At 38.8% G+C, this 17,178-nt stretch overlaps 1 protein-coding gene across 2 annotated transcripts in view; it reads left to right on the top strand.

Moving 5' to 3' along the window:
• itgb5 (integrin, beta 5) overlaps positions 1–12,232 on the top strand; it is a 46,557-nt gene extending 34,325 nt beyond the window's left edge. For both annotated transcript variants that reach the window (XM_073855128.1, XM_055214457.2), the window contains 4 exons: positions 6,425–6,525; positions 9,498–9,617; positions 9,766–9,932; positions 11,417–12,232. In XM_073855128.1, coding sequence (XP_073711229.1) covers positions 6,425–6,525; positions 9,498–9,617; positions 9,766–9,932; positions 11,417–11,509 — 481 coding nt within the window. In that variant the 3' untranslated portion in view covers positions 11,510–12,232. The remainder of the gene's footprint in view (positions 1–6,424; positions 6,526–9,497; positions 9,618–9,765; positions 9,933–11,416) is intronic.
• The last annotated feature ends 4,946 nt before the right edge of the window (positions 12,233–17,178 follow it).

Below are 17,178 nucleotides of genomic sequence, written 5' to 3' on the forward strand. Positions count from 1 at the left end.
GGGCCTTTTCTGGGTTTGTTGTCCAGGTAGGAGTCCTCTCCTGTTGAGGTTTATCAGCGAGTGTCAATAGGAGGCTCGTGGTGTTTTTTTTTTTTTAGGTGGCAGTGAACGTGGGTAGAGCTTCCCTTTCCCTTATTTCCCTACATCGGCTCGGGAGCACCTCCGTGGAAGTGGGGGGGCTGCCAGTTTCTGGTCGTCTTTTCCACTCCACTGGTTTTGTGTGCATAAAACCCCACCACATGTGACTGCACGAAGACTAGGGGTCAGTTAGTTGTTTTTGGAGGATAGTGGGGAGTGGCTCCTGTCCTTAAACCCAGACTGGCAACAGGTGAGTTGAGTTTTGTTTTTGGCATTTGTAATGAGTTGTATTGATTGAGGAAAATGTCTTCCTTTTTGAGTAGTTTTGTTCAGGCTCCTTCAGAGTTAGCCTTAGATTTGTGTACTAAGGAGCAGTTAATTGAGATAGCTGAACATTATCACATTGAAATTGTTGATAAAAAACTTAAAGACACTGTTAAAGTTGCATTAAAGCAAGGTCTTAAGGAAGTAGGTGTTCATTTTGATCAGTCTGCTAGTGGTGAGGGTGCAAGTTTTCAGGGTAGCCCTTCATTAACTTTTGAGCAGCAGAAAGAGCTGTTGCTAATGCAGTTGGAGTTAGCACGATTGCATAATGCTAATAGACCAGCAGTACCACAGTTTGATGTTTCACAGAATCTTCGCTTGTTGCCTACATTTGATGAGTCAGATCCAGATACATACTTTATTTTATTTGAGCGTATTGCAGAAGCTAGAGCTTGGTCAGATTTGGACAGGACTATGTTGTTGCAATGTGTACTTACAGGTAAAGCACGTGAGGTTTTTTTAGCACTGAGTGTGGCTGACAGTAAAGTTTATGCTAAAGTTAAATCAGTAGTTCTGAAGGTCTACGAGCTTGTGCCGGAGGCATATCGTCAACGTTTTCGTTATAGGAAAAAGTTAGATTCACAAACCTATTCTGAGTTTGTTCGTGATTTAATTTCTGCATTTAATCGGTGGTATACAGCTTCTGAAGTTAGCACTTTTGAGGATCTAGCTAACTTAATTGTGTTGGAACAGTTTAAAGATTCTGTGTCGGACCAGGTTGCTACATATATTAATGAACGTAAAGTTAAGTCTCCAAGTGATGCAGCAGTTCTTGCAGATGAGTACAGGTTAACACATAAAAGCTATTTTGAGTCAAATAGTGCTATGTACCATAAAAATAATTTTATTCCTAGGAATAGTAGGTCCTCTTTTTCTGGAGCCTCTTTCCAAAGGCCGCAGCAGAAGGTTGGTTCTGGGGGATATAAACCTTCAGTTGATGATATTTGTCGCTACTGTTTAGTTGAAGGACACTGGAAGAAAGATTGTCCTCTACTTAAATCAAAGCAGTCAGGTCAAATTAAACCTGCAGTGATTGCAGCTCCCGTTACAGCTTCTGACTACCAATGTGAGCTTTTTCAGCCACTAGTTCAGTTTGGTTCTCGGTCTTCTCATGGTGATTTTTCTGCCTTTATTTCAGATGGTGTAGTGTCCCTGGTAGATGGCAGCCAAGATGTTCCAATTAAAATCTTAAGAGACACGGGGGCTTTAGATTCTTTTATTTTAGAATCTGTTTTGCCATTCTCTAAGGAATCTGATACTGGCAGTTGTGTAATGGTATGTGGCATGGGTTTAACTCCATTCTCTTCTCCTTTACATAAAATAACCCTAAAATGTGGTCTGATCGAGGGTAATATAACTGTGGGGGTTAGACCCCAGCTGCCAGTAGAGGGCATCCATATGATTTTGGGGAATGATTTGGCAGGTAGTAAGGTGTGGGCAGTTGGTAAACCAAACATCTTCAAGAAGCAACCTTCAGTGTCCTGTGCAAGTGTAGCTCCTGATTGCAGCAGTGCGTCTCCTGAGGTATTTCCAGTTTGTGTTGTTACCCGCTCTGCCTCTCGTAAGGAGGTTGAGAGTAAGCCAGAAAGTCTTGAGTTGCCAGTTAAACTCCAGATAGAACAATTGATTAGTTCTAGAGATTCATTGGTAGCTGAGCAAAAGGCAGATATTACTTTGACTGACCTGTTTGATAAAGTGGTTCCTGATTTAATGGTGAGGAATAGTGCTCAGTGTTATTTTCTTTTGGATGGGCTGTTGGTCAGAAAATGGGTTCCATACTGTAATCAGGGTCTAGGAGAACCAGTTTTTCAAGTAGTTGTACCTACTACTTTACGAAATAAAGTGTTGCAAACGTCACATGGTGATGTGGCAGGTCATATGGGTGTTTGTAAAACTTATGATCGCATACTCCGTTACTTCTTTTGGCCACGTTTGAAGCGGGATGTAGCTCAGTTTATTAGAACTTGTCATACGTGTCAGTGCACAAGCAAGCCAAACCAGGTTGTAAAGCCAGCACCTTTATATCCAATCCCAGCCATAGGGCAACCTTTTGAGCATCTTCTTATTGATTGTGTTGGGCCTTTACCACGGTCCAAGTTAGGCCATAGCTACTTGTTAACTGTTACGTGTCAAGCAACTAGATATCCAGCAGCTTTTCCCCTGCGTAACATAACTTCAAAATCAGTAGTTAAAGCATTAACTCAATTTATTTCAACATTTGGGATTCCAAAAATCATTCAGTCAGATCGAGGGTCTAACTTTACATCTCATTTATTTGCTCAGGTTCTCAAACAGCTTAAGGTTAAACACAACAAGTCTACTGCATTCCATGCCCAGAGCCAGGGAGCTTTGGAACGTTTTCATCAAACGTTAAAGTCCTTGCTTCGTGCATACTGTACAGAACTGTCTGCAGATTGGGAGGAGGGGTTACCCTGGCTGCTACTGGCTGCTCGTGAGGTGGTGCAGGAAAGCACAGGGTTTAGCCCTAATGACTTGGTGTTTGGTCACAAGGTTCGTGGGCCGTTAGCGGTACTACAGGATGGTGGTTTGCCTGAGGAACCACCTCGGAGCCTTATTGACTATGTAAATGGTTTTAGGATGAAGTTGTATAAGGCTGGTGAACTGGCGAAAGAAAAACTACAATGTGCTCAGAAGAAAATGAAACAGAAATATGACAGACAGGCTGAGCTGCGTGAGTTTAGTCCTGGTGATCGTGTACTTGCTCTTTTGCCTCTGGTAAGTTCACCTTTTCAGGCAAAGTATTATGGTCCTTTTACAGTGTTGCGCAAAGTTTCAGATTTGAACTATCTTATTGAAACCCCTGGTCATAGGAAGTCCTCTAAATTGTGCCATGTGAACTTGTTAAAATGTTATTATTCCCGTGATTTGAGCAAAGTGGAAGGTACTCTAGCAGTGAGGTCAGCGTTGACTGCTGCTTCAGTCACTGCATCTTATGGCATTAACTTTGTGGAGGGTGGAGAAGAAGAGGTAGTTAGGGTTTCGGATGAGGTCTTACAGGGTCGGTTGAAAAACTCCCAGACTTTGCAAAACCTTGATGTTTTGATAGACCATTTAGACTCTGAGAAACGTGAGGAATTGTTATCTCTTATTAGAAGCTACCCCGTTTTGTTTTCTGACACTCCATCTCAAACCCATTTAATTGAGCATGACATAGACATTGGAGATGCTAAGCCTATCAAACAGAGATTCTATCGAGTATCTGAGGAGAAGAGAAAGCAATTGGAAACCGAGGTGCGGTATATGTTGGACAATGGTATTGCTGAGCCAAGTTCTTCAAATTGGGCTTCACCCTGTATTCTGGTCAAAAAGTCTGATTCCACTTTTAGACCCTGCACTGATTATAGAAAGGTAAATAATGTCACTAAGGCAGACCTTTACCCTCTTCCAAGGATGGAGGACTGTATTGATCAAGTCGGGGCAGCAAAGTATGTTAGCAAATTTGATCTTTTAAAGGGATATTGGCAAGTACCCCTTACCAAAATGGCTCGTGAGATTGCTGCCTTTATCACTCCATCTGGATTGTTCTCTTACACAGTGATGCCTTTCGGCTTACGAAATGCTCCAGCCACTTTCCAGAGGCTGATGAATCAGGTGGTCTCAGGTCTGGAAGGGTGTGCTGTGTATCTGGATGATGTGGTCGTCTACTCAGACTCCTGGGAGGACCATGTCCAGAGAGTTCAAGCCCTGTTTGAAAGACTGGTGTGGGCCAGGTTAACTGTTAATTTGGCAAAGTGTGAGTTTGCCAAAGCTACTGTTACATACCTAGGCAAGGTTGTTGGCCAGGGTTTTGTTTGTCCTGTGGAAGCCAAGGTTCAGGCTGTGAAGCAGTTTCCACAGCCTTCTTCAAAGAAAGAATTGATGCGCTTCCTGGGAATGGTGGGGTACTACCGTGCTTTTTGTAAGAATTTTTCTGTAGTAGTGGCCCCATTGACCAATCTATTAAAGGCCAAGGCTGAATTTATCTGGTCCACCCAGTGTCAAGAGGCATTTGATGCAGTTAAGGTTCTTTTGTGTTCGGCACCCGTGTTGGCAGCACCACATTTTGGGAAACCTTTCAAATTGCAGGTAGACGCCAGTCAAATAGGTGCTGGGGCTGTGCTTTTCCAGGAAAATGAGGACAATGTTGAGTGTCCAGTTAGTTTCTTTTCCAGGAAATTTAATAAGTACCAGAAAAACTACTCTGTAATTGAAAAGGAGGCGTTAGGACTCATTTGGGCTCTACAGCACTTTGAAGTCTATGTTGGTTCAGGTTTGACTCCTTTAACGGTGTTTACTGATCATAACCCACTCATTTTTCTGAAGTCCTTGCAAAATCCCAACCAGCGCTTGATGCGGTGGGCTTTGTTCTTACAACCATTTAACCTTGATATTAGACACATTAGTGGTAAGGATAATATCATTGCAGATGCCTTGTCTCGAGCTCCTTTAACCTAGTTTGTATCTATTCCCTCTGTTGACCCCTGCTTGCTGTCTTTTCCTTTCTCTTGAATTGCTCCCTAGGTGCCAGGGCTGCTGAGTTGGAGGAGTGGACACTCAGTTGGGGGACACAGGGAAACCACTAGGAGCTGGGACTTGTTTGTTTTTTTTTTTGTTTGTTTTTTTGGGCTGAGGGTGGGACCCTCATTTTAAGGAGGGGGGTGTCACGGCTCCTCCCCTGTCTTGCAGGCGTGGTTCTTACTGCAGGCAGCAGAGGGTTGTTGGTAATTGGAGCCACCTGGGCTCAGTGTATTTAAACTGCCACACTAACCATTTTTCTCTCTCTCTCTGCTCCTCCAGGTATGATCCTGTTTGTTTGTTCTTTTGTAGTTTTTACTTAGTTTTCACTCAGTCATGTTTACACATACAGACTTATGCATCCATGCACTTTACATACATCCTATATTATGACATTTTCACATTTCATTCTTTTGTGTTAAGTTTATAAGTTTTGTTTATAATAAAGAAAATACCTTGTGGCCTATACCTGTAGTTGTGTCCCCTCATTATTTGCCACAGGCTATGAGTCGGCCTGTGACACAGTCAATTATGTCCCTTCCAACAAATTGTTTTAAACAATGATTGAAATTTGTTGCGGAGGATGAGAAAAATTTTGTTCCTTATTATTGTCTCTACATTTACCAGTGATCACCAAATACCACATGTTTCTTTACTGTAAATCTTTATAGTATATCATGTACCGAAGCTTTTTATTTTTTAAATTTTTTAATTATAAATATTTCCATGTCAAAGAACCCAAATCCAGTCATGGACACGTTGCGGTAATGAAAATTTTTCCCTTAAATGTGGAAAAAACAACAAAATTGGTTTATATGATGTCATTTGAAATCATGTGCAAAATAGTACACGAAGAGATGTAACTGTATGCTTCTTATTTTGATACTCTTACTTTGCATTTATTTTATTTATTAAAATGTTTTATGACACCCCATAAGTCTAATTTCGCGAGAATCACCCATTTAATTTCTGTACCGAACCAAATTGCACCCACATATGAGACCCTGGATCACAAAACCAGTCAGAACGGTCCATAAGGGAGAATTTGAGATTTATACATCATCTGAGAGCTAAATAATCTTTCAGTTGGTGTAGGGTTTGTTAAAATGGGACAATTTTTGGCCTAATAATTGGAGATCTGTAATCTGAGGGTGCAAAAAATCAAAACATTGAGAAAAGTTGTTCAAATGAAGTCCTTTGCAACTACATCCACTCACAAATAAAAAAAAATTACGGTAGGAAATTTACAAAAATCTTCATAGAACATAATCTTTACATAATATCCTAATGATTTTTGACATCAAAGAAAATCTACAATTTTGACTCATACAATGTATTTTTGGCTTTTGCTACAAATACACCCAAGCTAAAACTGGTTTTGTGGTCGATGGTCACATATGGTCTTTATTTAGACTTTATTTGGACAAAATGTTTGTCTGTCTGCCACAGACCTGTTTAAACCTTTAAACGTTTTTTAGTTATTGCATTAATAAATCTCCCTCCTTAGGGAATGCATCGAGTGCCATCTCTTTAATACGGGAAGACTCGCCGATAACCAGACCTGCCAGCGCATGTGCAAGGATGAAATTGTCACGGTGGAAGCCCTCAGTAAGTGCGCATCCAAAAACACTTGCTTTGAATCAGACAACATAATTTATGAAGTAGTCATTAAGATGCTTGGGTTAGAGCTACATGTGTTTTCCCTTTGCCTCAGGACTCTGCTGTTGGTCACGGTCCACAGTTTGTGCTTTCAGGTCACGAATGTGTTATTAGCAACAAAGTGAAACACAGCATGTGGTGAATCATGACCAGCTCTGTTTATGTTATTATCTGGAGAATATGAGTCTGGACATCTCGGTAGACGTCGCTGTTCTGGCTCACACTATGAAACCTAACCATAAACCTGCTATTTTTAACACTACTGTGTATAATACACAAAAACTTTTCGTTGAGTTTAACTGTACATATGTGTGAGAAAAAAAAGAAAACAATTATTTTTGGTGTCTGTGGAACTTTATTAAGAATTTAAAATTTATATTTGACTATGTTCTTACCTCAACTTCGACTAATTTAATACACACCTATCTTTATTCAATGCGTGCACTTAATCTTTGTACAGCGCGTCGTGAATGTGTTAGCATGTAGCCTAGCCCCATTCATTCCTTAGGATCCAAACAGGGATGAATTTAGAAGCCACCAAACACTTCCATGTTTTCCCTATTTAAAGTCTGTTACATGAGTAGTTACACAAGTAAGTATGGTGGCACAAAATAAAACGTAGCGATTTTTTTTAAGCGGATAAAAAATAAGAACTATATTGTATGGCAGAAGAGCACTTAATTTTCAGCACTCTGACCTCGGGCGCAGTAATATTGACCGAAGTTTGAGCAAGAGGGGGAGTAGTCAGGAGTAGGGATGTCAATTTATGCAATTTTCCATATTCAGTGATCGTTTAAATTAACGATCAATCAATTTAATAATCGTTAACAGTAATAGTGCAATAAGCCTTTACTGCAATGGCATATAGCCAATGACATAAAAGTTTGTGTAAAAACGCCAGCTTCCTCATGGCGAATTAAAATATTTTATTTTGTTTAAATAACATGGGGTTGTAAAATGAGTAAATTTTGTTGGTGTTTTGATAAAATCATCCATTTAAACTTATATGACTCATCAATTTAAACTTATATGACTAATAGACCGTTTATAACTCCGCCTCACATGGGCACTCTGCAACAGTCGCATTAAAGTCTATGCGTCCATAACATGTCAAAATAAAAGTTGTTCACCTCGCTTTCAGAGTCGTTACACTGTTTGTTGTAATTATACTCAAGAAGCACATGAAGGGCACTTTTCCCATCGTCACCTCAGCATAGACATGCGGCGTACTTTCAGCAAAGATGCTTATATTATGGAAATGGCAACCTTTAATAAGAAAACACGCAACAGTCAACTTGGCTAGCATGCAGCGCCTCAGCCAGTCAATAATGATGATCAATGATATATGTTGCGGGCGTTCAGAGTGTAACGACAGTCAGTTACAGTTTACATTTTACAGTTTTTTCCCAGAATTTAAGATTACATTTGAATCTGTTTATTAAAAACAGCTTCTGGTCTCCTTTCCTGTGTATAGCAGCGTTAGCAGCTATGCTAATCTTGCAGACTTCCCATACTTGGAAGAGGGTCTTTGCTTTCAGTATCCTAACCGTATTTGCATTTTCTGTATCAAACCCTCTCAGATCCACTGCGGATGCCATTTTGTTGCTTTGGCAGCCACCCTCGTCTCGCAATGACGTTAAAAAGCCCAGGTGTGTGTGTGTTTGGCATCGAGCGTCGTTGTGATCATGGCTAGTTTAGCTTCTGCGTGCGGTCGCTTTTTATTATTTTCTCCGGCTGTATGTGTTTTGCGCAGGCACCCCGCACACACAGGCATGATCTTGCTTATTCGACAATCATTATGTTTTATCGATTAATTGTTAACATCCCTAGTCAGAAGTGATGATGTTACTGCGCACTGAGGTCAAGGATTAAGTGTACGCATTGAAAAAAGAAAGGTATGTATTCATTCGTCTGGGTTGAGGTAAGAACGTAGTAGAGTATTGAAAAACGCTGGTGTTTTCCTTTAAGAAATGGTTGAAACAATAGACATACTTGATTCTGATTGGTCAGTTGCTGCATTTCTTAGTTAATTGTAAAATATTCTGGATTTCATAATTTCTGTAATCACTTTTAATGTCCATTTATTTAAGTAGTCGTGTAGTAGCAGTAGTATATAAGTAATCATGGTCAGGATCACCCTGACCAGCTTTATTAAAGCAATAAGCTCCAATAAGCAATGTGTTACAGTGAATTTAGAACTGATAAGGTGCGTTTTAGGCATGCTTTATTCTGCATGCATTTTTTACAACATTTATAATTTAAAAATTCACAAAAAAAATCCACATTCGGAAAATGGTTTCTTTAGCTCAGTAAAAGCTAGCAGACGCAACCCCTCCCTCCTACACACACACACAGGGGCATAGTAATACAAATGTATGGCTATCAGATGTACAGTATGGTTTTACAGCGGCTTTAAACACAGCTCAACCAATCAGAATGAAGGAAACAGGTTTCATTGCAGGAGCCATTTTTACCACTGTGTAGGATTGCATGAATAACACAGTACTGGAAAGTTTAATCATGCTTGATTTGAATAAATGAGATGCCATAGTGGCATTCAGGATGCTTGTGAACTCTGTTAGGCCATTTCAGCGTCATCCCGTATCAGAAAAGAAATGTTTCATCTGCTACAGTCAGCTGACTATCTTAATGGACTCCACATGTGCATACCGGAAACTTCAAGTCTTTCTAGAGAAAAAAAGACTTGAAGTAAGGGAAAGACTTCTTAGTTTACAGGGGACAGCATTCTTGATATAAACACTGTAGATAATCAGTGTCCTTGTTGAGGAATGCAATGTCTGCTCCAATAATAATCTCAGCCCTGAGGTTCAGTATTGTACTTTCGCACGATTTCTTTCTTTGTTTATTTGCTGAGCCGATTGTCCAACTGTTTGACGATTCTTTCACTCTTTTCCTTTCAGAAACCGATGATCCAAACGCTGTTCAGTGTGTGTATAAGACTGAGAATGACTGTGTCATGAAGTTCACATATTCTGAACATGCAAACGGCAAATCGGTCCTAACGGCTCTTAAAGATCCAGGTTTGTGTTCAGGATTTTACAACCATTTCTGGCATGGACTTATGCATAACTATTACTTTGATCACTACATTTTGTTGGTACTGATGTAAACAGTAAATAAGAGTTTTTGCATTATGTTGAAGCATTAATGCATTTTTTGTGCTTACAGAGTGTGTTGTTCCCCCCAATGCCAAGACGGTGCTCCTGGGGGGTGTCGGCAGCATCCTGTTGATGGGAATTGTGCTGCTAGCCCTCTGGAAGCTGGTCATCACAGTTCACGACCGCCGCGAGTTCGCACGTTTTCAAAGTGCACGTTCACGAGCACGATATGAGATGGTGAGAACTTTCAACTTAAAGGCAGGATAGGCAGGAATTATCTAAAAAACTTTTTTACAAATTTGTTTGGGCTGTTTTTGTATGCCAATGCATGGTTGAGATGTGAGTGCTCTGATAAGGAGAGTGTGGAAGTCGAGTGTCTGTAGACCATTCGGGATGAAACAAATGATTGGCTTGCGCGACTATCACACTCTCTCGTGACCATGGCACCACCCCTGTTGCTACGGGATCTGCCCACACATGCGCACACCCGATTGATTTGAACGTACACGAGGCACTCTAGGAAGAGCAAAAGTACGGCAGAGAAAGTGCATTCAGAACTCACAGTACCTGCATATGCAGTCAGCGAAGGCAAACAAGGCAAAAAAATGAATAAACAAAGAACTCAAACGAGAGTAAATATCGCATGGCTTTTCCTCGAGTCGACGATGCGGTAGCGGTATTGTCTCCGGAGTGTAGTCCTCATCAGAGTCAACAGTGCGTTCATCACGGAAACTCTTACATGCAAAACACTGTATATGTTATGAATCTTCCACGAAATTCACCTTCATCACAGTGTAACTGACGGTAATGAAAAAACTTGTATCAATGCAACCTGTTTTAGCTTTGTCTTATAAATATAATTAGCTTGTTTGTTACCGAATCAAACAAAATAAAGTTTAAACTTTACCAGTATCGATATGCTAGCTTAATAGTGAGTACTTAAAGCTATCCTATTTGTTTATATTCATAGTGATAAAGTTAGGTGTTAGGTTAGGTTACATGTGATTGTGACATGATGTTAATACATGCACCGCGCTCCTTCCTCTCCGCTCGTCTCAGGTAAATGCTTCTCCCAGCAGAGCTGGTCAGCGCCGCGCGTTTGTGTTTTGGGGGCGTGGCTTTAGAAGAAACCCAGAAGGGAGGGGGTAGAGTGAATGGAAAAATGAGCTGTGTTTAAAACGTGAGAGGTCTACAGACACTCGATTTTTGTGCTGTCTTTTTCAGAGTGCTTACATTTTACTTGTGTATTGGTGTGTAGAGACAGTTTGGACAAGTTTGGAAAAAAGTGTTTTAGACTTTTTTTAGACTTAACACTACACAGTGAATTTGTATTTATAATATCCAATTATTTAAGCTTAACCTGTTTGTATTATGGTCAGAACTTGATTTATTTTTATTTTTTACCTAAGCTGTAAATCTATTCGTGCACTTCAGCGCTCATAGTTTTCGTTTTTTCTTAGAAATTAATTTTATTTGTTTACAGATTTTGAGATCAAGATATAGCCTCAGGAATGCTTTCAATACAAACTATCTGACATGAAGTAATTAATAGGACAAAAACAACTAAGCTTTGACTGAAACCATGAAGCTTTTTGAAAAGCATCAGTCAGTTGGGAATACAGATCGGTCATGATTATCATTTCAATTTGCCTGCCCTTGTAACCATATGCATTTCAATGAATTTTTCTGACCTATTTTCCTCTGCGTTTCTCTTCCCCTAGGCATCTAATCCTGTTTATAAGCAGTCCGTCCCATCTTATCCAATGGAGAGTGATTTCCATATGCATACCAAGTCATACAACGGAGTCCACTGATTCACCTGCAGTTGGACTGGGGGACATGGCAGGACCTTGTCAGATGTGGACTGCTACAGAGATCATTTTTTTGTTTTGTTTTTTCCAATGCAAACTTTTCTTTTTTTGTAGGTGTTTTCTAAGGACTGATTATTATGTTGATAATAAAAGATTATTGTTGGGCAGCAATACAGTGCATGGTGAATTTAAGCACAGGACTAGCACTGGACAAATATAAATAGTTGGAGAGGAGGTGGTTGTCCTCCTTTTCCCAGAAGCATCAATGAGGCATTTGCGCAAGCAGTGGATGTTTGTTTGCCATAAGAAAATTGCTTGAATTTAACTCTCTCTTTTTTTACAGTACCACCACCACATTATGAGGGATTCAGTTTGCATTGTGTTGTATAGGCAAAGAAGATATTTTTAAAGTGTACATTTTTAACAGCGTGCCAACTATCACATTTAAAATGCATTCAGTGTATTTGCTACATGTACGGTAGTCAGATGCCATAATGTGTGCACAAATAAAAAAGTGCAAAATGATGGGTACTAACCTAACCTAAACGGAGCAATATTTTCTTAACACTTATTTTGCACATTTTGAATTAGGTTGAGGTTTAAAATTTAAAGAAATGCCATTTTAGAATACAGGTCATTTGGGTATGCAGATCCTGCCACACGTTTGCACATTTTCTTGATGACTTTTAACTGTACAGGGTGATGAAATAAAATTGCCTGCTGATGTTTGGTGTGTGTTTTTTTTCTGAAACAAATACATTTAGGACCTTCCCAGACAGGAGACAAGTCTGGGCCAGATCCGCGTAGCAGTCGGCAGCTCCGGTCTCGTTTATGAAAGCGTAGGATCCTTACTAAAAGTCTACGTACACACAAAAGCCAAAAATGGCATATGCCAACAAATATTAAGACAAAGCAATGTTCCTTTTATAAATCACAGATCACCTGCTAGTGTGTACATGAATCATCCTCAGATCCCACCCTGTAAGCCCATTCTCCCGTCAAGTTTTTTTTTTATAGATTACAACCTTTGCGTGGGAACTGGCGTATGCACATTTCTAGCTCTGTTTTGTGCGTACGCACGCTTTATAAATAACGCTCCTGGCCCGGAGTCTTTTGCTGTCTGGGTTGTGCGAGTGTTGGTGGAGTTTTAATAAAAGTTCAGCACCCGTCGCATTATGACCTGGACTGCGTTAAAAATAAAACTGAAGCCATACCTGCACACACCTAGAAATACAAAAGGTACATTATTTAACTTTGTTTTAAGTTTACCAGGAAATGCGACAACCATCCTTAATGGGAAAACCTGACATCATACTGAAGCTAAGCATCTGTGCACATGGAGGCTGTGAGGGTCTAAACAGGTTAATGTGGGCTTTACTGTTCATCATAATCTCCAGTGACTAATTCATAAGCTAAAATATACCATGTGTGCACCTTTTTAAGTGATTCGACAGAGGTTTCTGTGTGCACATGGGATATTCCTGAAGTGAGAAAGGGGAAATGAAGGAATCTCAGCTGGGAATATAAATCAAGCGTTGTGAAGGGCCTGTATATGTCCTGAGGTGCCAAGGATGTATGGTTCAGCTTACAACCATCTGTGTTTACTACGTAGGCACTACAGCACTGTTGTTTAACAAGCCGCAAAAATGTTTTTTTTTATCTAAAGGTATTTGGGAAATAGGCAAATTAACTGTATTTCATTTCTCCAATTCATTTCTCCAATTCATTTCTGCTTTGCTGTGCAAATGGTTCGCCAGATCTGGTGGTCTAACTATGAATCCAAATTAAAGATATATAAAACAGGTCCATATCAATATTCCTCATTATTTTGGAATGCCTATAGTCACATGTAACGTTATATAAAATATTAAAGCTTACACAGTAGCCTATATTAGAATGCTTCAGATCAAAACTAAAATTTGTCACGCTGTCAATGTTTCCCTTCTCTTTACCCACACAACACTCCCAAAACTGAAGACCTTGTTTATGTTCGCACTGTGGTAAGCTCATGAATCACATTTGTTATCAGGGTTTAATAAACTAAAATACTCTTCCTGAAGAGCCTGTTGCAACCGCCAGATTATTTAGACGGGTGAAGTCACGTACACAAGGGAGAGGGCAATGTTTTTAAGACAGACAAAGTAGGGTTGCATGTTAGGTGTTCACTGTAAGGTTTGAATTAAAACGGCAACAGCTGTGTCTGTGTTATGGCTTATACTGTTAACTTACTTCAGACTTCAGGAACTCTGTTTATAACTATAAAACATGTTTTTTCGTCACGCTTCATAGCTTTATATTTTAAGTTAAATGTTTATTACAAATTGCTCTACTCACGCTCATGTTGTTTCAGACCTGTGTTTGAATTCATTTCTTCTGTGTAATACAAAACAAGTTAAGAGAGAATGAAATGGGGACTGATGAATGCAATAAAAAATTGAATGCTGACTAATGTTGTCAGTTCCTCCTAACATAACAATCTTCCTTTTGTGTTGCACAGAAGAAAGACACGTGGGTTTATTAAAACATGAAGGTTTATAATTTACGTTTTGGGTCAACTACTTTTTTTTATCATAACAGAGATATTGAAAGGATGCAGGATTATTTATGACAAACATAGGCCGGTTAACTACGGAAGAGGATTAGGGCCACTAGTGAAAAAAATATTTGAATTCTGACTTTATTCTCAGAATTCTGACTTTAATCTCAGAATTCTGACTTTAATCTCAGAATTCTGACTTTAAACTCAGAATTCTGACTTTAAACTCAGAATTCTGACTTTAATCTCAGAATTCTGACTTTAAACTCAGAATTTTGACTTTAATCTCAGAATTCTGATTTTAAACTCAGAATTCTGACTTTAATCTCGGAATTCTGAGATTAAAGTCAGAATTCTGAGAATAAAGTCAGAATTCAAATATTTTTTTCACCAGTGGCCCTAATCCTCTTCCGTAGGTAACAGACCGGTTAATTCAATTCATATTTTTCACTCGTGACTTGTTTCCTGCTGCTTTTTAATTGCATTAGTTTTGTCTCCTTGTACAGTAGGTACACAAACATTTTTGATTTAACATGTAAATGGATATGTTCACAGAAAACGCTTAAGGCTAGTCCTAGACTAAAATGCATGTTTGAGCTGAAAATAACTTGCAATGACAGATCTTCAAATATGCCAGTGCATTTCTTTGTCTCAATATACATACCAGTAACATCTTTTTCTAAGGCATGTTTGCTTAAACATCTTAATTTAAAGGGGACATATCATGACATTTTTCATGTTTAAGTGCTATAATTGGGTCCCCAGTGCTTCAACCTAGAAAATGTGAAAAAGATCAACCCAGTAACTTAGTTTCTCTGCAAGCATGTGAAAAAATAGGTCACAGAAATGTGGCTCCCCTTGTGATGTCAGAAGGGGATAATACCGCCCCATAATATGTACTATCCAACCACGACACTGCCATTTAGTGCAGATATCAGCTCATTTGCATTTTAAAGGACACACCCAAAACAGCACATTTTTGCACACACCTAGAAAGTGGCAATTAATGGCATGCTATAATAAATTATCTATATGGTATTCTGAGCTAAACGTCACATACTGTATGTACATTGGGAACACCAAAGATGTATTTTACATCTTAAAAAGTCTTGTGAAATGTCCCCTTTAACTAAGGCCCAGTTCTGGCTTCTGCAAAACCCTTTAATGGTTAGAAAAGTTTTAAATTTAGTTGCTTGCTTACTTTTGTTTAAATGTAAAATTGTTTTCATGTTAAAACTTAATCCTAACATTATAATACCTATTCTTTTGGTACTTACTTTCATGAAATCTTTCTGACAAAGAAAAAGTAGTTTCCACAGCAAGTTTACTGATGTTTTTCATTATCAAAAGCGGGTTGTATTATTCAGTGCCCATGGTAACACTCGCATTGTGGTTTTCCATAATTTCTATACAAAATATTAATATAGGCCTAGCTGCAACACGTGGCATACTTTCCATATATATTCTGTGACAGCATGATTGATGTGAGGTTTTTGCATGTGTAGCCTACTAGTTAGGATACTATATATGCTTGAGTATGTGATCTTTGTCACTTTGCATTAATCATTTACTGAAACACGTAATGTATGACTTCTCCCTCAATGAAATCGTAATGCCACTGGCTCCGAAATTATTAAATCACCCTTTTTAATGCTGGTGGTCTCTGCTACATCAGATAAGAGTAATCAAAACAGTGCTGTATGCTACTTTGTACATGATATTCGTGACATTTTATGGTATTTATTGTGACATTAAATATTGACACGTGTATTTATATAAAAAATTTAAAACGAGTTAAAAAGAAATGTTTTAATTTTGTTTAGCAGCACAGTAAGGATCAGGGTAAAATAAATAGATGATCAGAATAGAGCGAAGTCTGAAATATCTTAGGGAATATCTCCCCCTGTTGGACATGCATTTTTTGTGGTGTAATTGTGCTATTAGGTTTTGCAAAATAAAATGAATTGGAAAATAAACACATTTTTGCTTAATGCGCACTCAGGGAATAAAGATGTACTTTATATAATACATATTTTAGTGAATTAAATATTAGATATAATTAATATGTTTTACTTAAGTATGTCTGTGCTGTATTTTATAGCAGTGGTTCCCAAACTTTTTCAGCGTGCGGCGCCCCTTGTGTAAAGTGCATTTTTTCGCGGCCCATCGAAAGAAAATTTATGATAAAAACAGTTTTAAAATGTAATATTTTAATTAAACAAAACATATAAAATTATACCTAGTAGTGCTGTTGGTTAGTTGGCTTATTATTTTTTTTTAGGTTTAATTACACAGAATTCATAATAAATGAATGTATTTTATAAAATGTCATAAAACTGGGCCCCCCCTGGCACCATCTCGCGAGTCGCGGCCCCCCTGGGGGCCCCGGCACCCAGTTTGAAAACCACTGTTTTATAGCACCTTCTGCTGAATAGAAATGTCAATGTGAGTGTATAAACCTCTCAAAGGCAAAAAACAAACAAATGAATAAATAATGACAAACATCATAAAAATTTAAATACATTCGTGTATAAGACTTATAATATATTTGCCATTTTCCAAGTTTTCTGAATCTATTTACATATGTTACTATGAATTGTATTGCAAGATCGAAAACATGGGGCAAGTAATTCATTTTTGTTTCAGATTTCCATTTAAAGATCAGAAGAAAGTGGGCCTACATACTTGTGGTATGAGAGTGAATATATGCTTGCGTATGTTGGGTTTCATATTAATGAAGTGAGTACCACCTCTGTCTGGTGAAGACTGAAGCAGGATCTTATGTCATGGAATTACATGTTAATGGGTGAAAAACATGGGAAAACAAAAGAGTCCTTCTTTTCCATTGCTCTCCTCCTGAATGCAAAGTTAAGGTCAAAACCACAATGGCTGCGTGTGACAAATGTGAGCTGGACACAGAGCAATTCTGGATGAGTTCACTTGTAGTGCACTCGACAAACAGATGCTGGTGTGCAAGCCTGCACAGGTTAGATCTGTGACCCTGGAGGCTATTTTTCTCATCTTATGGGTCTAAAACATTAATGATCTGTTTGCTGTGTTAGTGCATTGATTTATTATCTCATTTCATTGTTTTTAACCTATGCCTATTCTTATGAGTAAGTTACCTCACTGCGGA

This window comes from Misgurnus anguillicaudatus, chromosome 17, assembly GCF_027580225.2.
Source record: "Misgurnus anguillicaudatus chromosome 17, ASM2758022v2, whole genome shotgun sequence".
In the NCBI taxonomy this organism is placed as follows: Eukaryota; Metazoa; Chordata; class Actinopteri; order Cypriniformes; family Cobitidae; genus Misgurnus; species Misgurnus anguillicaudatus.